Raw genomic sequence first — 26,628 nt, 5'->3', positions numbered from 1 at the left:
TGTTTGTGTATTGCCCACAACAATGACTTTCATTTAAATGGTACTCAATTTGTGGACTTAATTAATTGGAAAGAAATCTGACTTTTTAAAATTATGATTAAATGTAATCATGCTGCAATAGACATCTTTCTTAGGGGGTTAACCACAGAGTCAGTCTTTAAAGAACAGATAGTACTAGTGACTCTAAAATTTTAACATATTTAGGAATCCACTATGGGTGTTCAAATGCAGATCTGATTCTGTAGGACTTGATATTCTGTATTATTAGTTAAGTTCCCAGATGATGTTAGTGATGCTGATTCATATATCAGTTTGAATAACAAGGGATTTCAATCCAAATGATGCACAATAAATCACTGTTAACAATTAAGGATGTTGCATCTACCTCACTAGGTAATAGTGTGGCACTTTTTGTTTTCTGTGTCCAAGCCCTTAAAATGGATTGTTTTTCTTATCAGTTTAGAATTACAGATTATAGTTTATAAATTCGCAGGGTTAAAGAATAAGTTTAAGGTACTGGAATATTACTCAAAAAGTTGCAGTAGTATAGTGTTTTACCAGTGATACTTAGAAAAACAGAGATAAGAAGATCACACACTGTTCATGGGTATTTTTATATATGTTTGATGCCACTAGTGGCCTTTTCTTACATTTCACCTGCTTGGGAAAAAAAATTTATACATAATATATTTTAATTTTTAAAATTTTCTAGACTGGCTTGCTTTTTTAGTCTTAGGTTTTCTCTAAAAACATGCAGAGCAATTTCATTCATTTTAGTTAAAATTAACTTTCCTAGGCTTGTTTTACCTGTTCTCTCTATGTGTATATAAATTATTTTAAAAACGCTGAAGTCAAAATGTTTCCTAAATGTGCAAAGAAATAAATATTCCTTCCCAACTTATTTCTTCATTTTTATCTAGAGATAATACTCAGTGTCTGAGTAGAGTACGGAACTGTATTTTTGTTTATGTTTTGAAGATTTTTATTTATTTATTTGACAGAGAGATCACAAGTAGGCAGAGAGACAGGCAGAGGGGGAGGGGGAAGTAGGCTCCCTGCTGAGCAGAGACCCCCCCATTCCCCCCCCCCCCCCCCCCCCGCCATGTGGGGCTTGATCCTAGGACCCTGAGATCATGACCTAAGCTGAGAGACTTAACCCATTGAGCCACCTAGGCGCTCTCCCACCCACCCCCCAGTGTACTGGTCTTTAAATCAACAGATTATTAATTTTTTGTCATGTTCAGTTATCTTTAAAAATTTTGTTAATAACTTAATTGTGCCATTTAGTAATGAAGTTAAAAAGCTTATTTTTATGTGCTCAGAATAATTTTTATCTTTATTTTATGACCTTAATTTTGTGATTATTAATGTCTAATTGATTTGTAATAAAGCTAAATAAAACCTTGTGTGCTCTCTCCCTTATTATTTTCCATTACATCAAATATTTTGTATAAGGCTTTATTTTGTAACTACCAGACACCTACCTTGTTGGACTTAGCAGGGACATGTTGTCCACTTTGTTGTTCTCCAATGTTCTATATTGTATAACTTCCATAAAACATACATAGTATAAATAGAACATACTTCAGTCAAATTCTACATAATGTTCAGGCAAATAATTTTATTTATTAAATTAGATTTTTTATTTTTATTCAAGATTTAATAACATCTTTTTTTAAAATTTAATTTTCTTTTTCAGTGTTCTGAGATTCATTGTTCATGCACCACACCCAGTTTCCTGTCCCCATTTTTTTGTCCTGTTTACCCATAGCTTTTAATCTAATTTTTCTTAATGAAATGTTTTATCCTTATGCATATTTATACATGTATACACATCCACATGTATATGTATACTTAAAAAAGAATAAAAGAAATACCTGTGTACTCATTATTCTGCTTTAGGAATAAAATTACTATAATATTCAAGATTATTTTATGTCCATCTCTGGTGACATCTTAATCCTTCATCTCTCTTCCTTTGATAAGTTCTCTATGTCTTTTTAAAATCTGCTTCTGAGTTTTAACTCAAAGATTATTCTATGAATTGGTCATTGCCATGATTTTATGGGTTTATGTTATGCTGGTTTATTAGTTTTTCTGTAAATACAGATCCCAAATTTATTCTGCTTTTCAATATTTACTTTAGATCATGTTTAGGTAGGTGATACACCATTTGGTCATCTTGCTAAGTAACGAACCAACCAAAAGACAATGTAAAGTTCCATTTAGAGAGTCTCTCTCTGTGTCTTTATCTGTTTTTATTGTTAATTACTCAAGATGGGACAAATGGGAATACCATGACAGGTACAAACTTCTTCTTCTTCTTCTTCTTCTTTTTTTCTTTTTTTAATGACTTCATCTATATACAACCTATTGTGGTTGTCAAACTTGTTTTCAAGGACAAATAGTTGAAGTCTTCCGATTTATTTTCTGGATTGTCCTTGATTAACGTCAGTGTATGAATTATGTAGCAAAATGTATCCCTTTGGGAAGTGAGTTTCTAACTTTACTATATCAAAACATGTTACTATTTCTAATTTTTCATGTTGTATTCTGTCAGAAAAAGGATTGGTCTGTCAGTTTAGTTTAAGTTAACTGATACTTCTCGCTATTGATTTGAGTACTGAAGACCAGTTTTGAATCTATGTTGGAACTGTAGTTGTGTTCTTACTAGGAATTTGAGTTTCAGAACTTTGGATTCTGTTGGAAATGGTGAGGACACTGGCTTGCTGAAATCGATACAATAATTATTTTGTTAAATATATTGAATTAAGTGATTGTAAAACCAATTCTAAAAAATACCCCTAATTTTATTTTATTTCTTGTTTTTTTTTTGGTTTTTGTTCTGTTTTGTTTTTTAGAGCTCAGTTCCCCCAAAATTATAAAAGCAGGAAAACTCAAGACAAAGAAATCCAACAAGGTGTGTTTTTAGCTATATTCTTCTTAGCTATGTTGATTTTGAAAATTGGTATGTTAGAAACTATTAGATTATTGTGTACTTTTCTTCTAGTTGTATCATTGATGTTAGGTTAAAGTTAATATACTAGAGAACTGTAGCCTTTGTCCAAATCCTGTGTGTATTAATTTATTCTATTATCTTATGTAAATCAATTTAGTGTCATTAAATAGTTCCAGAAGGTGGATCATAAGACCCATGCATTATTATTTTAGCGTTCTGTTTGCAGAGATTTTTGAGTTAATTTGGGAAATATCTACATATAGTTGTATGTAGGTGATTTTTAAAATTGCTTTCACTTGTAGAAAATATTTTTTCTATTTAAGATTTCTAATTTGCAGATATAACACTTATTTATTACTTCTTAGGCTAGTGATTTCAGCGACATGGCGAATTGGCCAACACCAAGTGAATTAGTGAACACTGGAGTGAGTATTGTTTTAAGGCTTTTTCTTAATGAAGAGAAAATAGTCTCATTTCAACATGGAAAATTTATTTTATTTCAGATTTAGAGAATTACATTAATAAAGAAGTGCTGAAGACTTAAGAGCTATCCTTTTTATAGTCTAACCCACTTTTCAGAACCTGATTTTATTCATCACGTTGTCTTCATCTCATTGTATTCTCAAGAAGTAATCTTAAATTTGGAAGGGGTGGTTACCCTGCTGTTATCTTCATATATGAAGATATGCCTACAATTAAAGAGATTAAAAACATTTTTTTTTTAAAGATTTACTTACTTGAGAGAGAGAGAGAGAACCCCATGCACAGGAGTGGGAGAGGAAGAGAATCTCAAGCAGACTCTGCTGCGCTCAGAGCCCTAGGCAGGGATCCATCCCAGGATCCTGAGATCATGATCTGAGCTGAAATCAGGAGTCTGCTACTCAACAGGCTGAGCCACCCAGGAGCCCCCAAAGAGATTAATTTTTAATATTAGTCTAATTTGAAGCCCATTTTATTTCAGAATGTGTTACTTTTTTGGATACATAATCTTTTCAATATGTTTTGAAGTGCTAATTATATATACACACGTATGCATTTATGAATAGCATATCAAATCAAGTGTTCAGTGAACGGATTTTTAATTTATTTTTAAACATTTTATTTATTTGAGAGAGGCAGGGAGGCACAGGTGGGGTGGGGCAGAAGGCAAAGGGCTCTGCATACTCCTCACTGAGAACTTACTTGACATGGGGCACAATCCCAGGACCCCAAGATCATGACCTGAGCTGAAGGCAGATTTTTTAAAGATTTTATTTATTTATCAGAGAGAGGGAGAGAGAGCACACAAGCAGGGTGAGTGGCAGGCAGAGGGAGAAGCAGACTCGCTGCTGAGCAAGGAGCCAATGTGGGACTTGATCCCAGGACTCTGAGGCCATGACTCATGTTGAAGACAGATACTTAATCGATTGAGCCACCCAGGTGCTTCTCCGACCCCTGATTTTTAAACTATGAAAGAAACAAAAAGATGGTTCTGAGATACTCTATTAATGTTCATGGAAATTGTTTCATTCAGAAAAACTTTTTGCAGTGTCAAAGTGTCATCAGCCAAGGAAATAAGAAGCCACAAAATAGAAAAGAAAGAGAAGACAAGGTTGAAAAGAGAATTAGCAGTGAGAGCAAAGAAAGCCGGGAAACAAAATTCGATGGTCCTGGTGAAAATGCCTGTGAGGATGAGACTCAGTCAAGTAATCAACGGAAGAGAGGTTAGTTCATCTATAACCTCATTTTTCCAGCAGTTTTATTGATATAATTGATATATAACATTGTGTAGCTTAAGGTATACAACACAGTGGTTATATTGTGAAGTGATTTCCACAATTTTAGTTAATATCTATTTCCCTGAGTCACAATTTTCTTATGATGAGAACTTTTAAGATCTAGTCTCTTAGCAACTTTCAGATACCTAGTACAGTATTGATAACTGTAGTCACCATGCTGTAATATTACATCTCCAGAACTTACTTGTCTTATAACTGGAAGTTTGTACCTTTCGACCACTTTCACTCATTTCCCCACACCAGCAACCACCAGTCTGTTCTCAGTTACTGTGAATTCAACCATTTTAGATTCTACATGTAATTAAGATCATACTGTAGCATAATGCCTGCAAGGTCCATTCATGTTGTTGCAAATGGGAGGATTTCCTTTTTTCTCATGATCTTCTTTCTCAGTAGTATTCCATTGTATATTTATACATCATATTTTCTTTATCTGTTCATTTGCCAATGGACACGTAGATTGTTTCCATGTCTTGGTTAGATGGTCCTGGTGAAAATGTCACTGAGGATGAGGCTCAGTCAAGTAATTAATGAAAGAGAGGTTAATTTAACTATATCTTCATTTTGATTTTAATTTTTTGAAGAAAAGTGTAGTAATGAATTATATTTAATTAGTTGATTTCTAGTAGTCACCAATGGGTATTTTAGATTTCTTCAGGATTGTAGCTGCAGTGGTAGCTGATTTGTTTTGTAACATTCTTGAGCTATTAGGTTTTTCTTTATTTCTTTTGACTTATACTCTACATAGTATATATAATGAAGTTATAGAGCTAGGCATGGATAAATTCTTTTTTAAAAAATACTTGAATTTAATATATTCTTGAAAAGTTGTGTGATAATTATTTTTGAAATCTGCTGTGGAACTGCTCCCTGTTTTTCAGGGAGTACCTTTTTTTTTCTTTTTAAAGATTTTATTTATTGCGCCTGGGTGGCTCAGTGGTTTAGGCCACTGCCTTCGGCTCAGGTCATGATCTCAGGGTCCTGGGATCGAGTCCCGCATCGGGCTCTCTGCTCGGCAGGGAGCCTGCTTCCCTCTCACTCTCTCTGCTTGCCTCTCTGCCTACTTGTGATCTCTCTCTGTCAAATAAATAAATAAAATCTTAAAAAAAAAATAAAATAAAATAAAGATTTTATTTATTTATTTAACAGAGAGCACAGCAGGGGGAACAACAGGCAGAGGAAGAGGGAAAAACAGGTTGAGCAGGGAGCCCAATGCAGGGCTCCATCCCAGGATGCTGGGATCATGACCTCAGCCAAAGGTAGACACTTAATGACTGAGCCACCCAGGTGCCCCTTTCAGGGAGTTCGGAGAAAATATTTTCTAAGAGAAAAATTGGGGGCAACTTTTTTTTCCCATAGCATTTCTCCATTAAATTACCCATTGAAGAAAAAATAGTCTTTGTATCCTTTTCCATATATTTTACACAACTTTTCATGTGTCTAGGGACAGATTATGATTTAACTGCTTTGTAAAAGCATATACTCTTTCAGTGTTCTGAGCCTAGGTTAAAGTGTTTTCAGGGGCCCTTAGGCAGAAAAGTTCTTTTAAACGTTGGAAGGTCAGTAGCTGAGACAAAGTGAACATTGGGAGAAGTGACAAGAGATGCTGTGGGAGAAGTAAGCCAGTCCACATTGTGCAGGGCTTCGGTAGTGTGGAATTAGCATTTTGAGTGCCATGGGAAGCCATTAAAGCATTTTAATTCATGGAAGTGATGTGACATGGATGGGGGGACATTTTATAATGAGGTGTAAAATCCAGCCAACTTCTTTAGTAATGGAACTAATAGTATACTGTATATTGAGCACTTACATGATTTTTTTAAATGAATATCTAATCCTTAGCTTTAGGGTAAGCATATTAGACTCACTTGATACAATGAGCCAAGGCTAATTGCTCAAAAGTGGTTTGCAACAGGACAACCATGTGGTTGTTAGTCAAAAATTTCCCCATTCCTTAAACATACTTATCACTTAGCTTTTTCATGCTGCTTAGATACATTAAGTCTTTTTTGACTGTCTAGAATTCATACAGATGATAGGTATGTCATTCTGCCTTAAAATTTGTCTTCTGTGTTAGTTGCTACAATTAAAAGTGATCAGACAACACTAAAATCCAGGTTTTTGTAGATAAACTCATACAAGAGTCATGAATTGACTCTCCTTGGAGCACTCTTTTTTTTAAAAACAAACAAACAAACAAAACAAAACAAAACAAAAAAACAACCTTTAAGGAAAGGCTTGTTTATACCAGAGAATCTCACTGCTAGAATTTATATATTTAAAGAGGTTGTTATGATTCTTTCATATTCTCTACCTCGTCTGTGAGTAGTTTGTTTGCAGGATTTATAAGAAATCAGTATTGTAGTTGCATACTGGTAATTCCCTTTCCCTTAATTACCGTGGTAGTTTTTCCTTTGCACATGAGTCTTGCTGTTTTAATAAAAAATGTTATTGAATAGAAGACCAAATATTTTGAAACTTTAACTATGGATTCCACAAATTAAGTCATCTTCAGAATTTCACTATAGTATAACAATTACACTATAATTTAGTCAGCAAGAGAAGTTAAATTGCTTGTATCTCATCTCAAGAAAGTGTGTAGTAGCTATAAAGAGATTTATCAAATGCAGTTAGACAAATTTTATACCCTAATTTTGAGAAACCTATTTCATTATTAGTAATGCTGGGTAAATGAATATTTTGGACAGTAACTTGAAACTAAAAGTGTTTTGAATTGTCAGCCAAACTTTCAGTGTGTACTTTATAATGTCTTATCAGATTACCCCATTCTAAAGTGAGGGTCAGTTATTAGGAGCAGTGTATTATATGTACTGCTTATTCATCAGAATTAAACAAAAGAGTGGGCATTTTTCTTGAAAATAAAGAAAACCAATGATATTCCATCAGCTGGTTCTTCACATGAATTTTAGAAATATTTGCACAGGTAAGTGTATCAAGGAGCTCTGTGAAAAGAAAATTAGTTCTCTACAAGAAACTTTAAGGGCAAACTAAGTCTCACATTTGATTAAAATCTAGCATCCTCTCAAAATTGCAAAGCTTAAATGAAAATTATACAGTGTCATTAAATGATTTTATTTGGTTTTCTTCAAGCTAATAAGCACAAGTGGGTACCACTCCACTTAGATGATGTAAGACCAGACAGTCAAGAAAGACCAGGATCCCGGAACAGCTCAAGATGTCAACCTGAAGCAAATAAATCATCACATAATAATAGGAGAAATGATACCCGAAGTAAGTTACATTCTAAGAGAAAAATGACACTAAAGAACTTAGTGTTAATGTTCATAATTTTAATAATTAAGTTTAGAATAAACTATTTGAGAATAAGTTCCAGACATTGTGCCCCTTTTAACACTAAATACCTTCAGAGTATATATCATAAGAACAGTAATGTGGTATGACTGTCCCCAGGCAGATTTTCCCCATAATGTCCTTTTCAATTTTTTTCTCCTTTCCAGGATTTAATCTGAGATCATGCATTGCTTTTAATTGTCTCTTCTGTTTGGTCCCCATTAATCCAGAGCAGTTCTGCTTTTTTCTTTGATGACTTTTTTTTTTTTTTTTTTACCTGAAGACTTTGGGTTAGTTAGGTGGTAGATATCTCACTTTGGGTTTTCTGGTATTTCCACATGATTAGATTTGGGTTATGAATCTTTAGTAGGAATACTGCAGAAGTTAAATGGTTTTCCTCTCAGTGCATGGAAACACACATGATGTTGGTTTATCTTATTATTGTTGATATTAATTAACTTTGAAAACTTGGTTAAGGTGATGTGCTCCAGGTTTCTTTTCTTTTTCTTTCTTTCTTTTTTTTTTAAGGATTTTATTTATTTACTTGATAGAGAGACAGTGGTAGAGGGAGAGGAAGAAGCAGACTCACCAGGGAGTGAGCAGGGAACCCCGATGTGGGGCTTGGCTGGATCCCAGGACCCTGGGATCATGACCTGAGCCCAAGGCAGGCCCTCAACTGACTGAAGCCACCCAGGCACCCCAAGTTTCTTTATTATGGAGATACTTTTTTCTCCTTCATAATTAATATGTAAATTTTGGAAATAACTAGTTTTTCATCAGACTTTTCACATGAGCTTTAGTTTGCATTGATGATTCTTGCCTGATTCAGTTATTACCATAATCATTGCAAATGCTGATTTTTCTTACTATATTATTACTTCTATATATATTAGTTGTATTCCACTATAAGGAACGACTTCTCTTATTACCCATGTGGGTTTAGGGCTAATTTTTTGGGGGGATTATAATCCATTACCGTAATTTTTTAGTTTGATGCTCAGATTGTCCCAGATTTGGGATCCTCTTGCAGGTGATTTCTGGCTCTTTTTTTAAAAAGTCAACTTTACTGAGCTATGAATGATACATGTATAAAATACATTCACATATAATGTTGTTACTTAAAGATCATTTCCCAGATACATTATTTCAACAGGATTTCCCGCATTTTCGGAAGCATAGAACAGTAGGAGGTATGAGACAACAGTTAGAGGAGCATTTGGTTTTATAGATCTCTGCTGAAATCTTAAGGCTGATAATTTTTTTTTCTAGTCTGATAATTTCCAAAGCATAAATGTTGTCCTGTGAATGGAGAAGACTTAAGAAAATTTTACAAACCTTATACTACCAGTTAAAAGTTTCCACTTATATTATGAAAAACCTTAAACACACAAAAAGTTGAAAGAATTGTACAGTGAATATCTGTCTAACCAGGGCTTAGATTTAGTAATTTTCCTATATTTAACTCACCCTTCTATTGAATTATTTGAAAGTTAACTTGTAGGTAATCTTGACACTTCAGCACTGATGTCTTAAAAAAATGCAACATCTAGGAATCGACAGTAATTCCCTAATATCATCTGGAATCTAGTTATATTTACTCAGCTGTCCTCAAAATATGACTCTAAAATTATGAAACTTGTCTACAAAAAGCCATTTTTGCCTTTGTATTGTTTATTCTCAAATATATCACTTTAATGTTAAAAAAGTAATATATATTCAAAATTAATGTCTTTTTCTTACTAAATAGTGGGCCCATAAGAAGACATGAGGGTTTTAAAGAACAACAATATAAGCAACACTGGGAAGTCAGCACCAAGTTTAGAAATGCATATATTACCATTACCTTTGAACTTCCTTGTGTGCCCCATTTCATTCCATTGCTTCTCTTCTCAGAAAAGAAGACCTGAATGTTTGTTTTTTCAGTATTTTTTTTACATGATATTGACATTCAGTATGACTCCGTTAACATATTGTTTGGAACCAATTTTTTTTTTTGCTTTAGTGTGATTTTCTTAGGTTATATTGCTGTGAGTCCTTTTCCTTGTCAAAGGGTATTTCATATTTCACTATTTGATAAAATCTGCTGGTAGACCTTTGGATTGTTTCAGTTTTTTGATATTAAAGTTCTACCACGTACATTTTAATGCATGTTTTCTTGTAAACATGTACAAGAGGATCTTGGGGTAATTTATTCAGACTGCAGCCCGTGAGTGTGTTATGAAATTGGTGTACTGGGTCATGATCAGGTTTTTCAAAAAATGGGTAGACTCTAGAGTGCTTCACTCAAAATATATTTTTCATGACAATTGTGTGTGTGTATGTGTGTGTGTGTTTTAGGATTTTATGTATTTATTTGAGAGAATGAGTGGTGGGCAGGGGCAGAGGGGGAGAGAGAGAAGCAGACTCCTTGCTGATCAGAAAGCCAGATGTGGGGCTTCATCCCAGGACCCAGAGATTATGACCTGAACTGAAGGCAGACACCCAACCAACTGAGTCATCATGTGTCCCAACAATTGTGTTTAAATTACAAAAAAAAAATTTGTGTATTCTAGGGTGTAATGTATAGTAAGCCTTACTGTGGATTGAGGCAGATGTGTTTGAAAAAGAATATATTAAAATAAGCATTAAGGAGGAATTGCAGCATTTAGGGCAGTGATTCTCAATGGAAGTGATTTTCCCCTACCCCTAAGGGGGCATTTCGCTTTGTCTGGAGATAATACTGGTTTTCACAACTAGGGGATGGGGGGTTAGTGCCTGCTACTGGCATCTAGTGGGTCGAGATCATGGATGATACTAAACATCCCCCAGCCCCCTATACTAGAGAACTGTCTGGCTCAAAATGTCAGTAGTGCCAAGGTTGAAAAACCTTGATCTGTAGGAGATATATATCTTTGAATTTATTTTATTATTCTGAATTGTTTTTCAAAGTGGATGTGCCTGGCCTTGCTCTCCCTAATGGTATATAGTGTTCTTTTTTCTGTCTTGGTCAATGTTTGAAATTTTAAGGCCTTAAAATTTTGTCAGCCTCTGGTAGATCAAATACTCTGTCTTAATTTGCGTTTCTCATGACGGGTGAGGCTGAATGCCACTTTCTATATTTACAGTCTCTTTGCACCCGTTTGCCTACCTATCTTTTAGCCATTTTTCCCATTGAGTTACTCTGTGTGTGTACAGTGTGTATGCACTAATGCATTCTGTATTCTGAATATAATTCCTATATTGTACTGCAGATAACTTCCAGTTTCTTTCTTTTTTCTTTTTTTTTAAGATTTTATTTATTTATGTGAGAGGGAAATAGAAATCACAAATGGGAAAAGGGGGAGAGGCCAACTCTCCGCTGAGCAGGGAGTCCAGCACAGGGGGTTGGGAGTGGGGGATGGTGGTGCTCGATTCCAGGACCCCAAGATCATGACCTGAGCTGAAGGCACATGCTTAATCCACTGAGCCACCCAGGTGCCTCTCTCCTAGTTTGTTTTGTGTTTTCATTTCCTTTTTTCTTTAAAGGAATGTCTTTACTTAAATTGAGACAACCTTTCCTTAAACATTTTGTGAAAAGTTGTTTTTAAGTTTTATATAATGCAAACTCAGTCATCTTGGAACTTCCAGAATCTTCAATAGTACCATCTTTTTTTTTTTTTTAATATTTTTATTTATTTATTTGACAGACAAATATCACAAGTAGGCAGAGAGGCAGGCAGAGAGAGAGTGAGAGAGAGAGAGAGAGAGAGGAGGAAGCAGGCTCCCCACCGAGCAGAGAGCCCGATGGGACGGACCTCAGGACCCTGAGACCACGACCCGAGCCGAAGGCAGAGACTCTAATCCACTGAGCCACCCAGGCGCCCCTCAGTAGTACCATCTTAACAAAGGACCTCTTTATCTTTTTAGTATGTTACTTTGCTTATTAGAATGCCTTCTTTATATGTCAGTACTTCTGTAGGCCCTCTTTTATGCCAGGGACATTTTGACAAATTTCTTTGAGATCTCCTAAATTTTTAACTATCTGAAGAAGAAGGTGGGGGAGGGGTAGTTACCATGCATTCATAAAAATAATCACATTATTCACCGTTGCTAATTGGAATGTATAAAAATATTTTTGTTTTTGAAAGGTTGGAGGCGTGATAGAGAAAAGAGAGACGATCAAGATGAAGTTTCCAGTGTGAGAAGTGAGGGTGGTAATATCCGAGGTTCCTTTAGAGGTCGAGGAAGAGGCCGAGGACGGGGAAGAGGACGAGGCAGAGGAAATCCTCGATGTAGGACATAAATTTTTATTTCTTAAAATTTGATGGAGTTTAAAAAAACTGTGCAAGCCCTCTTTTCCCCACTATCCTGTACAGTGTTTTAAATAATTTTTTTTGGTCTGATAATAAAGATGGTCTTATATTTGTTATCCCTTGGAATACTTCACTTTGGGTTGTTCCTTATGTTGACTATTTCTCTTTAAGAAAAATTTGTAATCACATTTCTTTTTCTTTATTCACATCAAGTGAACTTTGATTATTCATATGGTTATCGAGAACATGGTGAAAGGACTGATCAGCCATTTCAAACAGAACTTAATACCAGTATGATGTATTACTATGATGATGGTACAGGTGTACAGGTGTATCCTGTGGAAGAAGCATTGCTTAAAGAGTATATTAAACGCCAAATGTAAGTCTGACATAGATGGTATAGTAACATCAAACCTTAACATTATTGATAGTGAATACATTATAACACGTTTTCTAAGCTGTTTATTAGTAAAATTGGAAGATCTTAGTGGTTTCTTTTTTCTAGAAAATGTTAATACAACATGCAGTTTTTTTTTTGTTTTTTTTTGTTTTTATATTTTATTTATTTGACAGAGAGAAATTACAACTAGGCAGAGAGGCAGGCAGAGAGAGAGGAGGAAGCAGGCTCCCTGAGCCGGACATGTGGCTAGATCCCACCCTGGGATCATGACCTGAGCCAAAGGCAGAGGCTTTAACCCACTGAGCCACCCAGGCGCCCCAGTTTTTTTTTTTTTTTTTAACTTAAATTTGCTTATATTGTGTTATATAAGACTCCTGCTTTGTCTATTGTTTAGGTATTTCTCTGTTTAAAGGATATTAGTTGAAAGAGTATTGTCAGGGTATAATGCATGATTAAATATAAATATAAAACTGCTGTGTATATATATGAAGTTGAACAAAGCCTGGCTTATTATTTGCAAGTATATTTTTACATTGAAATTTGTAAATGAACATAAATGGCAAAACATGGTGATAGATTTTTTTTTACTTTCTTAGCAAATGATTTCAGAATTCTAAGTTTATTTTTTTAACTTTTATGTTCTCGTTCTTTGTGACACATATTGAAGGGGAACTACCTCATCTTTTTTAGTTCATATTTTTTACTCTAGTTCTCATAATTGCCTTCTGAATACTGAAGCTGGTTAGAATATTTTATTGTCTATAAGAAAGAAAAACCCTAGTACATATTAGTACTATAGGATGTGTTGCATATTTATGTAATTAATGTACTTATTGGTGAGAAAAATGTCCCCAAGTGATTTGCATAACCAGTTTGCTGAATTTGATTATTTTTTGTTCTTACAATGTGCAGGAGGCGGCTATTTTTGGAAGGGTATAAGCATCTTAAAAACATCTTCCTTTAAGAGAGAAAATTTACTGTTACTAGAAAATAATTTCCTCATCAGCATCATCCAGGCATCTTCCTGGGATGCCTTCATGGTGGATTTGATTGGCTAACATACAATATGAGGCGACTTGTTTATTTTGTTCTTGCTTCTTCTGTTACAGTTGACGCAAACACTGAAGAAAAGGGCCTTTTTATGGGCAGAAAGTGCCTGGCATGTGGCTATCAACTTCAAACCACTATTCCTGTCTTTTTTGTAACTCTTGCTGCCAGGTCCCTTCTGAGACCTGACAGTGGATATGCAACTCAATGTCAGGATAATCGGCCTCCAATGTGCTCATACAAGTGAGGGAGGAGCAGAGCTACATCAGTGTTGACAAAATTTCTGATCATGCAGTGTAGAATCCAGAGCTTCTAAGGTAGGACATGATAATGTCCCCTAGGACACTGAACAAATGTCAGACACAGCATTGGGCATGACTCCTCTTTTTTGTTGTTATTGTTTTAGCAGTAGGATTTTGGCAGATGGTAGAGCACTAGGTTTAGAATGGCTCTTTACTGTTACTGTTCTTTGATTAGTGGAGTCCTGCTTTGAGGAGTCATGCTTTTGACTTTGTTTTCCTTGAGGTTTCTCATAGGTAGGCTCAGGGTTTACATTTTCTCTTTGAGAAGTTACTGAAAAACTTTATCGCATTTGTGGAAAAGTGTGCTAAATGTATTTTGAAGTAAGAAGCTTAACTATATTATGGATGATCGAATTTTTAAAATAATTTTAACTGAAAAATATATTAATAATTGGTCATTTTTGTGTCAGAATATTAAAAATTTAAGATCTTGATTATTTCTAGCTTCTGAATCTGGCATTCAGATTTAGAGATGGGTAGTTTGTAGCCCATTAGAAGTTTAAAAAAGTATACCCTATAGGTAATAGGGTGATTTATGAATTTATTCAGATACTAAGGTTTTCACAAAGTACTAGAATAAAAAGGAATCTTATTAATGATTCAGAGAAGTTTTTGTCTAAGAACAGTTTTAACTTGTGACTAAATCAGATGTCCTCATTTGTGAAAATTTAGAATTTAAGCATGTGTATTTTGTGCCTACCACATCTGGCACTGTGAAAAGGACTTTTGATGTGTAACAAAAATTAGAACACATGTGTTGTGTGCCCACCACATGCCAGGCACTGTGAAAAGGGCTTTTTTGAGGTGTAACAAAATCTAAATGTTTATTTCTTTAAGACTAAGATTTTTTTCTTCAGTGTTTAAGATGAGTAAATGATTTACTGGTGTTACTGAGATGTCAGATGTATTTCACTGATCTCTAAGGGAGTTTTGCACTTCAATAGTTGGGTAAATCTCTGAGTATAAAGAAACAACTTGAGTATTTACATTTCTAAAGATCTTTTTCCCCCAGTGAAAAGTAGCTCAAAGCCATTCCTCATTTATGGGTGATTATTTCTTCAAAGTTAGAATTTGACCTAAATATTTCAGGGGTATCTTTAGTCACCCAGTGTTACACCAAAGTATATGATTTAGTGTCCTTTCTCATAATTTGCCACTGATCTTTGAAAACTGTCTCTGACTTGGAAACATTATAGGATTATTAACCTGTAGGCCATATTATCATTGATGTCATATATTTCTTTTGTGTATTTCCCTCCATTGTCCTCTCGGTTGCTCTATAATTCTTTTCTTACTTTTCTGTATGGAGGCTATAATTTTAAATGTGTTTCTCAAATACCATTATTAAATATATCTATATTATATTTGTGTCTTGGAACTTCTACTTATTGATTATACAGTTTGTCCACTGAAATTTCTCTCTATACTTTCCTAGGAAGATTAGGGTATTTAAGCTTTTTTTTTGTATTTTTACCCCCATGTATCTCATAGTATCATAGATATTTCTTGTTTAGCTATATATTCTGTTCACTCTTAGTGTCTTTTATAGTTCTCTCCATCAAAGAAAGAGGGAGATCTTGCAAATATATAATTGTGTGTGTGTGTGTGTGTTCACCTGTGCTCGTATAGTCACTAAATTTTTACTCAGCATGTGCTGATTGCTAGGATTCAGAAATACTAAACAATGTCAGTACCTTGTCAATTTAGAAAACAAAACAAAAACTGTAATCTACTCTGTAAAGTTGACAAAGAATACATCCCAAAATAATGTTCTTCTCAGTAATGGGGAAAAAGTTGAAGGCAATCTGTTGACCTGTATTTAGTCAGCTAAATGAAGCAAGTTAAAATAGTTTTTAATGCAAATTTTCACTTAATTGACTCATTTTACAAAATCAGTTATTGAACTATTTTAAAGTAAAAAGCTGGTTAATTCTTTATGCTTAGATAAAGCTGATCTAAGTAGACGTTAATGTTAGGTTTTTGGGAGTGAATCAGTATTCTAAATGTCTTTCTACTCATGGTTAAGAAATTATAAACTCAGTAGGGTTTTGCTCTTTCTTGTATTTTCCCTATATCTAAGTTGTATTAAATCTATATGTTACTAATAAAATAATTTTAAAGCTGTTTATAAATAAGCCATAGAAATTTTTATTTCCTGTTGAATACATGAATTAAAGGTAATCTTTATTTCTTTTTGTTTATGTTTCTTTTTTTCAGCGAATATTACTTCAGTATAGAAAATTTAGAACGGGACTTCTTTCTTAGGAGAAAGATGGACGAACAAGGTTTCTTGCCCATTTCGCTGATTGCTGGTTTCCACCGTGTTCAGGCTCTCACTACAAACCTTAATCTCATTTTAGAGGTAATTATTCATTTACAAAACAGTCTGTACTTTCCTAAAAGTGCTCTAAAAGTAATATGTGAACCTAAAAGTGCTCTAAAGAGTAATATTAAACACCTTAAGGAAAAAACACAAAAATAATCTTTAGTTGCCTAAGGCTTAGACTGCATCTCATGGCCTGTTTTCATTTTATAAAACCCAAATAAATGCCTAATCTTGGAAACCCCTCAAATGGGGTTTACTAATGATGTTTCCACATATTTCTAACCCGATCCTTCAAACTTGGACCTTCTTGATTGTGCTTGGTCCTTTAGTCTTCTCAGATTGCTGCAGAATAAAATGTATCTCTATTTATTAAAATTTTGAGGATTTTTCCTATGCTATAATTTAAAACTGTTTTTAAATTATAATAATAATATAATATAATGATATATAATTCATATATCATATATATAATTATATTAACACATAATGTAAATAATAACATATTATATAATTATGATAATAATTATATAATTATTCCACTTACATTCTTAATGCTTTCATTAAATTTTTTGTCTGTCCTGTTCTAGAAATGCTGTGAACATTTTTGGTTTTCTGTTCTCTATATACATGTAAACAAATTTGCCCTTTTGCTGTAGTTTTGCCAGACTTGCATTCTTGTGCCCCTGTGTAGCCAGTCCCTTTTCCCATACACAAGCCCTGGAACCATTGATTGGATTTTTGTCCCTTTAGTTTTGCCTTTTCCAGAATATATAAATAAGTTACATGTTTGTATGTAGTTTGTAGCCCTTTATTTTTGATTTCTTTCACTCAGCATAGTGCTTTTGAGATTTGTGTTGTACATTATCAGTAGTTTGTTCTTATTGTTGATTAGTATTCCATAGTGTTGATGTATCACAGTTTATCCATTCACTTGTTGGTAGACACTTAGATTGTTTCCAGTTTTTGATCATGAGTAAAGCAGAAAGGTCTTTGTGTGGATATATGTTTTCATTTCTGTTGGATAAATATTGAGGATTGTGATTGCTGGTATGTATTGTAAGTGTATTAACTGTAAGAAGTATGTCTAAACTGGGTTTGACCATTTTGCATTCCACCATTTTGTATGAAAGTTCCATTTGTTCTGTAGCCTCATCAGTATTTATTTGCCATCAGTGTGCCTTTTGTGTTGAAATGCCTGTTCAGATATTTTGCCTTTTTTTTAAAAATCAGAGAGAGTGAGAGCACAAGCAGGGTAGAGGCAGGCAGAGGGAGAAGAAGGCTACCCATTGAGCAGGGAGCCTGATGTGGGACTCAATTCCAGGACCCTGGGATCATGACCTGCGCTGAAGGCAGACGTCTGCTCAATGAACTGAGCCACCCAGGCATCCTTATTTTGTCAGTTTTTAATGGAGTAAGAGTTCTGAATACAAATCCTTTGTGTTTTACAAATACTTTTTCCCAATCTTTGGCTCATCTTTTTATTTTCTTAACAGACTTCTTTAGCAAATTTTTTTGAACATGTGTGCCCTGGGCTTTAAAAACTAGCTACAGGAAGATTTAAGATTTCAAAAACAAGAAAAACTAATGATTTGTTATTTGTTGATATGTAATTGCTGAGGTTTTGTTTTATGAAAGAAATTATTTCAAGTACTACCATTATTACATTTGTTTATAGATGCCATCTAAATAGTTTCTATACACGATAATTTGAAGAAAACTTCGTTTTTTCCTGCAAAACCTAGTCTTCAGAAAAATATTATGATTATATTCATAGTAGAATGAGTTTATTAACTACTGCCATCATTTGTGCTAAAGCAAAGATGTATCTGTCATTATATATATATAAATATATACAAATTTATAATATATACATATAGTCATTTTCAGTGAATTTGTTACTGATTTCCCCCACTCTCTGTAATTCTGTAGGAATCTGGTTATAATTTCATTATTGTATGGTTTTTTTGGTCTCCCCATTAAGTCCTCCCACATAATTTTTTGGTTATTGATTATCAATCTGTTTCCTTATAATTTACAGCAGTAGGGAAGGAATAGTTAAAAGGACTTTTGCTTTACTGTTATGAATTGACATATAAGCACAGTGATTTAGAACAGGATAGGCTGCATTCATTTAACATTCATTATGTACCTGCCATTGGTTACAGTGGGAAAGTTGTTGGTTTTCTCTTAAGAATGTAGAATTTAATTGGGCTTTACAATATAAACATACTGATTTAGAGTACAGACTTGAGAACCAGCATATATATCCTTGTAGTTTTGTGATCTTGGGCAATGTCTTGAGACTTCTGTAAAGTGGAAATGGTAACAATACATACTTCATAGGGTTGTGTTGAGGATGAAATGTTTAATGACAGTGTCTGGCACAAACAGCCCTAAATAAGAATTTTCTATTATTGTTAGTCTTCAAGGATGCCCTTCTATTGTTCGCTCCTTTTTTTTGGATCTTCATTTCAATACATCAACATCAACATTTTGTTATATGTATTTTGCTATGCTCAAGCTTTCTTTCCTGAAGAACCATGGAAAGCAAAATATACCTTAGTTCACACCCCTATCTGTCCTAGTTGAGGTTTTCTACATAGCCAGTCTTACTGAATCTGTTTCCTCCCATTCATTTTCGTCTTATTATACTTTTTTTAACTTGATATATATATATATATATATATATATAGTAATAGGATTGGTATTATAGTGATATCACATAATTATAGTACAGTATTATCTGTAGTCATACTGTATGTGAAATCTCTGTGGATTATTTACTACTTGTTGCCAGTTACTACTCTTTTTTTTTTTTTTCAGATTTTAATTTTTTTTTTATTAAATTTATTTATTTTTTCAGCGTAACAGTATTCATTGTTTTTGCACAACACCCAGTGCTCCATGCAAAACATGCCCTCCCTATTACCCACCACTTGTTCCCCTAACCTCCCACCCCTGACCCTTCAGAACCCTCAGGTTGTTTTTCAGAGTCCATAGTATCTTATGGTTCGCCTCCCCTTCCATTTTTTTTTTTTTTATAAACATATAATGTATTTTTATCCCCAGGAGTACAGGTCTGTGAATCGCCACCAGTTACTACTCTTAAACAACACCAGTCTTATTCCCCCACCTGCTATTTCCTGATAATCACCATTTTACTCTTTTTTTAAATGAGTTTCACTTTTATAGATTCCACATATAAGTGATATCATACAGTACTTGTCTTTCTCTGACTTACCTCATTTAGCATAATGTCTGGAAGATCCATCCATGTTGCAAATGGCAGAATGTCATCCTATCTCATGGCTGAATAATATTCTGATATATATTTGATACATATGTATTTGATATATATGTTTGATATATATATGTATTTAATATATATATATGTATTTGATATATATGTGTGTGTGTGTGTTTATGCTACATTTTATTTATCTCTCCATCTGTTAATGGGTGTTTAGTTTATTTCTTAGTTTGTTTCCACATCTTAGCTACTGTGAATAATGCTGCAATAAACATGGGTGTGCAGGTATCTCTTCAGAATCCTGTTTTCATTTTCTTTGGGTATATACCCAGAAGTGGAATTCCTGGATCATATGGTAGATCCAGTTCACTGCATTCTTGATTGCAGTGAACAGAGAGCTATTTGTGATGTCCTTTCTTTTTTTTAGATTCAATTAATCCTTGATCTTTAGCTAATCAGTTGTATGACTGTTCAAGTTACTTAACCTTAACCTCTTCATGCTTGTTTTCTCATTGTTAAAATAGGTCAAATAATACTTAAACTATCACAGAGTATAAGGACTTTTAAGAGAAATAGCTAATGTATTTGTAATATCCTTGAACTATTCTTGCTACTCCCATCTGAAATTGTTTTCTAAATTGGCTGACAGTGGTTCCTCAGAATGTGTGCTGCTGTCTTATCTTTTAAGTTTTTGCATATGCAGATCTTTTCTCTTGGTACCAGGCATAGGACCAGGAACTAGGAATATATTATCTATGTATTCTAACATTGGTAATTATTCATAATAATATTTGGTCCATTTAAGAAAAGGACTAAAATTAGTAGTTAGAAAAGCCATCAGATATCCAAAAATATTAACTGCACACTATAACTCATTGTTTAGGACTTCAAGGTCATCATGGTTTGGTTTTAATAAAACTCTTGTCTAGATCTTTTCCTTAATTTTGTATAAAACATAATTTTTTTAAAAAGATTTTATTTATTTATTTGACAGATCACAAGTAGGCAGAGAGGCGGGCAGAGAGAAAGAGGAGGAAGCAGGCTCCCTGCTGAGCAGATTGCCCGATGCGGGGCTCGATCCCATGACGCTGGGATCATGACCTGAGCCCAAGGCAGAGGCTTAACCCACTCAGCCACCCAGGCGCCCTAAAACATAATTTTTATATGATTGTAAGGTCTAAATCACAACATTCACTTGTTCTCTTTATATTCTTTCTGAACTTTTTCAATACGGAATACATTTCCTGTGATTTAAGATTCAAAGGGTATGTAGTGAACAATTTCCTTCCCATCTTTTACTAATAGTCAACTAGTTAAACCTTTCTTGGTGAGAGTCAGTGTTATTTCTTTTTTGTGTATTTTTCCCGAGGTACTACATATTATACTACATATATTGTTATGCCCTTTTTAAAAAAACAGCATATATTAGATTATTCAGTGTTGTGTATAAAGAACTTTGGGTTTTTTCCCACTCAAATTTTTTCTTTTAAATTGAGGCATAATTGGGGTACCTGGGTGGCTCAGCCATTAAGGGTCTGCCTTCAGCTTGGGTCATGATCCCACAGTCTTGGGATTAGGGAGCCCTGCATCAGGCTCCCTGCTCGGCTGGAAGCCTGCTTCTCCCTCTCCCAGTCCCTGCTTGTGTTCCCTCTTTCACTGTCTCTCTCTCTCTCTCTCAAATAAATAAAATCTTAAAAAATAAACTGAGGCATAAGTTATACACTGTATATTAGAAATCATAGGATTACATACGACTTTTCTCAGTGTATATAGTTGTGTAAATGCCCCCCCAGATTAAGATATAAAACATTTTCAGCATCCCAGGAAGCTCCCTTGTGCTGTCCTCCTAGCCTGTACACTGGTCTCCTCAAAGGTCAATTTGGTGGTCTCATTATCTCTCAGAGCTCTCTTATTTGTTTTTTAATTTCACCTAATCAGAGTTATGTGTGCTCTTTTATATATGACTTTTACTTATCATTTCTCTGAGGTTTACCCATGTTGTTGGTGTGTAGCAGTTGTTCATTATCCATTTTGGGGTAGTATTTCATTTTAGGAATAAAACACAATGTATTTTTCCATGCTGTGGTTTATAGATGCATGGTTTCTTTCCAGTTTGAATCTGTGGTACTGTTGCGAACATTATCATATATATTTTTTGATGGCCATATGCATTTATTTTCCTGTGACATGGGTAACAGGAGATACACACACAGACAGACACACACACACTTAGCTTTTGTAGATACTGCTAAACATTTTTTCCAAATTATTAAACCAATTAACAGTACCACCATTCACAATTTCATTTGCTCCGTATTCTATCAACATATTGGTAGTCTTTTTCTACTTAAAAATTTAAACCAATAGGAAAGTTTCAAAGATTTTTTTTTTTTTAAATTCAGGTATAAATAGCATGCTGTAAAATGCAGAAGTCTTAGGTGTTCATTTTGAGTTTTGAAATTGTATAAGCCTGCCCTCAAAAAGATAGAGCCCATTCCTCTAAGAACTTCCTTCATGGCCCTTTCCAGTCATGGTCAATCTCCTGCCAAATCCTCTGCTGCATCCCAAACCACTTTTCTGATTATATAAGCAGAGATTAATTTTTTCTGTTTATTTATACACATTTGTGTAAGTGGGATTTTTCTGTGTCCTGGCTCTTCCATTCGTATTTTTTGAAATTCATCCATGTTGCAGGATCTGGATGCTGGGTATACTGGTGTTTGCTACTAGAGTGTCATTGCTTCTAGAATGTTCAATAGATAAAACTAGGAAAATAATATGTTAAAAGAAAATATAGCTATCACTAATTCAAACCCCTTATCATAGGCTTCTTCCTTATTTCCTTTATTCTGTATTTCATACTCTGTTTTTTCAGAGAGTATCCTGATTCCCATCAAAAAAGTTTGTTTTTAAATAATTTTTAATAATTTTAAAGTACTGTCCAGTTTTGAAACTATAACTTTAAAAAGTGAATATTATACTAAGGGCATACAAACATAAAAGTAACACATATGATATGTTCTTCCACTAAAAGATAGTGAGTTTTAACTTCTTTAAAATAACAAGTATATATGTTCAGTTTTTATATTATAGTTGTATTTTTCCTGATTTTATTTCTAAAAGGTAAGTACCCTTGAATTTCAGATAAAATTCAGTTCACTAAGTTTTTATTTTGAGGAAGTTTTATTCTAGTTTTATCATTGAATTGCGTATGTTATTTTTGCAAATCTCTATAGCCTAGTGACTAAGATTCAGTGGTGGATAGCTAATAAATTATTTGATCCTAGTATTGCCTCAGTCTATGATCTTTATCAAGTTATTTCTTTGAGCTTCAGTTTCCTCACCTGTGTACATTACAGTGTATTGTGAGGTATGTGTATGTGTGTTTCTTACCATTTAATTAATGATGGTAGTTAATAAAATAGTGCTTAAATTTTATTTAGTGGTTTAACATTAAGGTAAGATAAAAGGAAATATGAGAGAAAAAAACCTGAAAATAAAATTTAATTATGGTAAAAGTAGTTTGATTATAGTTGATGTAATAATTCTTAAATGCTAATTCTGTTGTGAAAACCGGATTATTTGCTGCATGTTATGTAGGATATCTGTTACCTATCACAGGGGCAAATTATTTAAAAATTTGTTTTAAGTAGTTAATTCATTGATATTTTTAGAAATGTTTACTGTAATAATGTCTGCTGATTTCAGATTTTAAAAAATTTTTAGGTTATTTGAAGTATAGGATGTGCAATTATAGTTTTTTGAATGAAAGTTATTGAATAGCTTAAAATACCTATTTATAGGCACTGAAAGATAGCACCGAAGTGGAAATTGTGGATGAGAAAATGAGAAAAAAGATAGAACCAGAAAAATGGCCGATTCCAGGCCCTCCTCCACGAAGTGTGCCACAGACAGACTTCTCTCAACTGATTGATTGCCCAGAGTTTGTACCAGGCCAAGCCTTTTGTTCACATACAGGTAACAGCTTTTCTTCTAGAGCAAGCAGTGTAACGGTGGGCTATCTGATCCCATTTACCTATCCTTTAAAAAAGTTTATTTAGATTGTTTAGGAAAATTAAAGAAAACTAAATGACTTTGATGCTCTAAATTCTATTCATTTTGTGCCCCCAACCCAGCCATAAATTAAAAATGGATTTAAGAATTATGGGTAAACCTCTGCTCCATTCTTAAATTGTGTACTTTGTCATGTATGGAATTTCTACCTATCTTCTTAATTTTACTAAATGATTAGAGATAAGTTGTGCTAGTTTCCTCTTATAAGATTGGAGTAGACTAGTATGGTGAAGTAGTTTAAAAGTCTTACACTAAAGAATGGGGCTGACTTTAGTTTTGTTACTAGTATGCTTCAATCCCATCTTGTAAAGATGGGATGACCTATATTCAAAAGCAGCATTGGGGTACTGTTATGAAATTATTATGATTATATATTAAAGAATTGATGGTAATTAGAATTTCCAAAAACTGCTTTAATATTAAGAATTTTTTCCTAGATCATTTTTAAGACATTCCCTCTTGGGAAAAAATGTGTGTGCTTAAACTTTTTTCAGTCAGGGTGATGATCTACTGATGCTTGGATGTCATTTGATCGAACATGCAGAGGAATAGGTGATTCACTGAAATATTATAAACATTGGAACAAATCGTGCTGCAGAAATGAAAGCGACCAGACTTCTATGCAAGAATGTCTACTCCCGACTCCTTGTGGAGGAGGTTGGGCCACCACTACAATGGAGATAAACACCTTTGTGATGATAATGAGAGAGAGAGACCAGAGGACTGCGGTTGTTTTTATAGGAGCCACCCATTTGTGTGTAATTAGTCTGAGCTGCATGTGCTACTTTTATTTACGGTGGGAAAGTTAATTATTCTGGAAATATTGCAAAATTCTGTCTTTTTTCCCAGACTTATGTACTGTGTCCAGATCAATAAAACAAAAATAGAGAGGCTTGAGTGGCATTTCCCAGATTGTTAGGTCCTTTGCTATTTGATTTGCCCTTCAGTACAGTGTACAGTGTACAACTCACATGTCACCATAGTATTTCACATGGACTATGAGATGTGTTAATGTGGACATGGGGGGATAAGAAATATGAGAAATGAACAAGAATATTTTTTTCTAAACTCTTCAAAATATATTTTTTATACACCAGTATGTGAGACCTGCCATCAATAAAGTCGGATGAACAGTCTCACAGATATTTTTATTTAGTGTTCTTTGATTGTCAGCCCTCTGTGACTCTAGCCCTAGTAAGCAACTTGGACAGATGTTTTAAAAGTTGAAGAAAAGTGATATTTTTTAGGTTTTCTTAAAAAAAGACTTAATGTCTGATTGTATAAATTAGATTATTTGTGTAAACTTTGGGTCCAAGATGATATTTTTAACCTGCTTATGAACAGGCATTAGGTGAGTTAGATAAAAATAGAAAATACTTTTTCCACAGGGTAGCTAATAAGATAGTCAAGTTGGTGATGCCTGTTCATTTAACCATTTATGCATTATTAATAAAATTACAAGAATAAAATCACAATGTCTTGTACATTTTTGTGTTTTTTAAATATACACTCATTTACATCTCATACATATTGCCAAAACATGTCACTCTATATTTAAATGTCCAAAATTTTTGGTTCTTTAAATTACACATCTGTAACTACATGGGTCATGAAGGCATATAGAATGTTCTTAGAGTTATGCAGATTTACATTATATCATAGCAATAGGTACATAAATTCAGCCTTTTTCATGAATCCCCATATTTCTGACCTTAATAATTATCCTCTGGTGAGAAAGGCTTAGGTCTTAAATTCAAGAGAGAGTAGTATGTCACCAAAAATGTGAAATGGATATAGGAAAAGGAAAAGTAGATTGTGTTTATCTGTACCTATAGGTGAAGAAACTTTTATCTCTATCCTTTTTATCTCTAAAAAGAAGACTTTAAATTTCAAAAACATAACCATTGATGTATACTTCCTGAGGGATTCTTATTGTAAAATATTTAAACATTTTTGTGTTTTTTTTTCATCAAAGAAATTAAAATGTCTATTTTTCCCTCTATGGAGGTTGAATTGTGTAACATGAGTTCACCTTTGCACTGAACAGAGGACCTCAATGCACCAGAAAATGTTGATTATGGGAATGGTAAGATGTTAATTTTAAAATTTAGGTTTTGCAGTTCAATGGATATAGTATTGCACTATCAACTCTTAAGTAAAATATTTCATTCATCAAAATTGAGAGGGTTGGGTACCTGACCATCTTGGGTTTTTTTGTTGTTGTTGTTGTTTTGGCTTTTTGAAAAATGTGTAGGAGGATCTCTAATGATTTTTGAATAAGCTGTGGGATTTCCTTTGGAAAGTTGCAGAAGTATTCCTGAATGAGCTACATAAAGTATATAACCCTTTTAAAAGTGTATAACCCTTTTAAAGCAATCTACATAACATCCCAGATTCAGGGTGGATAAAGAAGTCAAACTAGATAATCATGGAATATATAGGGTGATTTACCTCTGGAGAGTGATGTTGATAATTTTTCAATTAAAACTGCAAAGATAAATTTTTTTCTCTGTTCTTACAAATTAGAACCTATAAAGTGTCAAAGTATGTGTCTGATTTTTTATCTCTATAAGTTTAATGTCAAGTCATCCAAGTAATATTCAGACTTATTGGTTCTTGGAAGATGAGGGCTTTACTGTTACCTTTGAAATTTACCTACATAATGTTTGAAATCTTTTCACTGTAAAAGAAAACAAATCACATAAAGCGTATGTGTAGGTAGTTGTAAAGTGAACATTTCCCTTTAAAAACTCAGACTATTCTAAATTTTCTTGTCTTCCCCAAATTCTTTGGTATTTTGATAATTTAATTTGTAAGTACGTGTTGTGGGTACAATGAAACACTTCATGATAGAAACATTCAAGCTTTGCAAGCATTTAGAGATGATTATATAATAAGTAGGTGTTTAA

General features: G+C 33.7%; 1 protein-coding gene across 10 annotated transcripts in view; it reads left to right on the top strand.

Moving 5' to 3' along the window:
* Positions 1-26,628, top strand: part of LARP1B (La ribonucleoprotein 1B) — a 143,527-nt gene that overhangs the window by 4,892 nt on the left and 112,007 nt on the right. For 3 of the 10 annotated variants that reach the window (XR_006816468.1, XM_045991211.1, XM_045991172.1), the window contains exons 2-9: positions 2,862-2,920; positions 3,325-3,384; positions 4,473-4,662; positions 7,849-7,989; positions 12,156-12,299; positions 12,534-12,699; positions 16,287-16,431; positions 23,449-23,623. Coding sequence is in view for 9 of the 10 variants with exons in the window: in XM_045991172.1 (XP_045847128.1) it covers positions 2,862-2,920; positions 3,325-3,384; positions 4,473-4,662; positions 7,849-7,989; positions 12,156-12,299; positions 12,534-12,699; positions 16,287-16,431; positions 23,449-23,623 (1,080 nt within the window). In the remaining variant the exon portion in view is untranslated. Of the gene's footprint in view, positions 1-2,861; positions 2,921-3,324; positions 3,385-4,472; positions 4,663-7,848; positions 7,990-12,155; positions 12,300-12,533; positions 12,700-13,835; positions 14,085-16,286; positions 16,432-23,448; positions 23,624-24,213; positions 25,801-26,628 lie in introns of those variants that run through there. The other 7 variants (XM_045991203.1, XM_045991181.1, XM_045991231.1 and 4 more) reach the window with 4 other exon arrangements.

The sequence above is a fragment of the Meles meles genome, chromosome 2 (genome assembly GCF_922984935.1).
Source record: "Meles meles chromosome 2, mMelMel3.1 paternal haplotype, whole genome shotgun sequence".
Classification (NCBI taxonomy): domain Eukaryota; kingdom Metazoa; phylum Chordata; class Mammalia; order Carnivora; family Mustelidae; genus Meles; species Meles meles.
The sequence above is the reverse complement of the archived record's forward strand: the minus strand, read 5'-3'. Positions and strand labels throughout refer to the sequence as shown.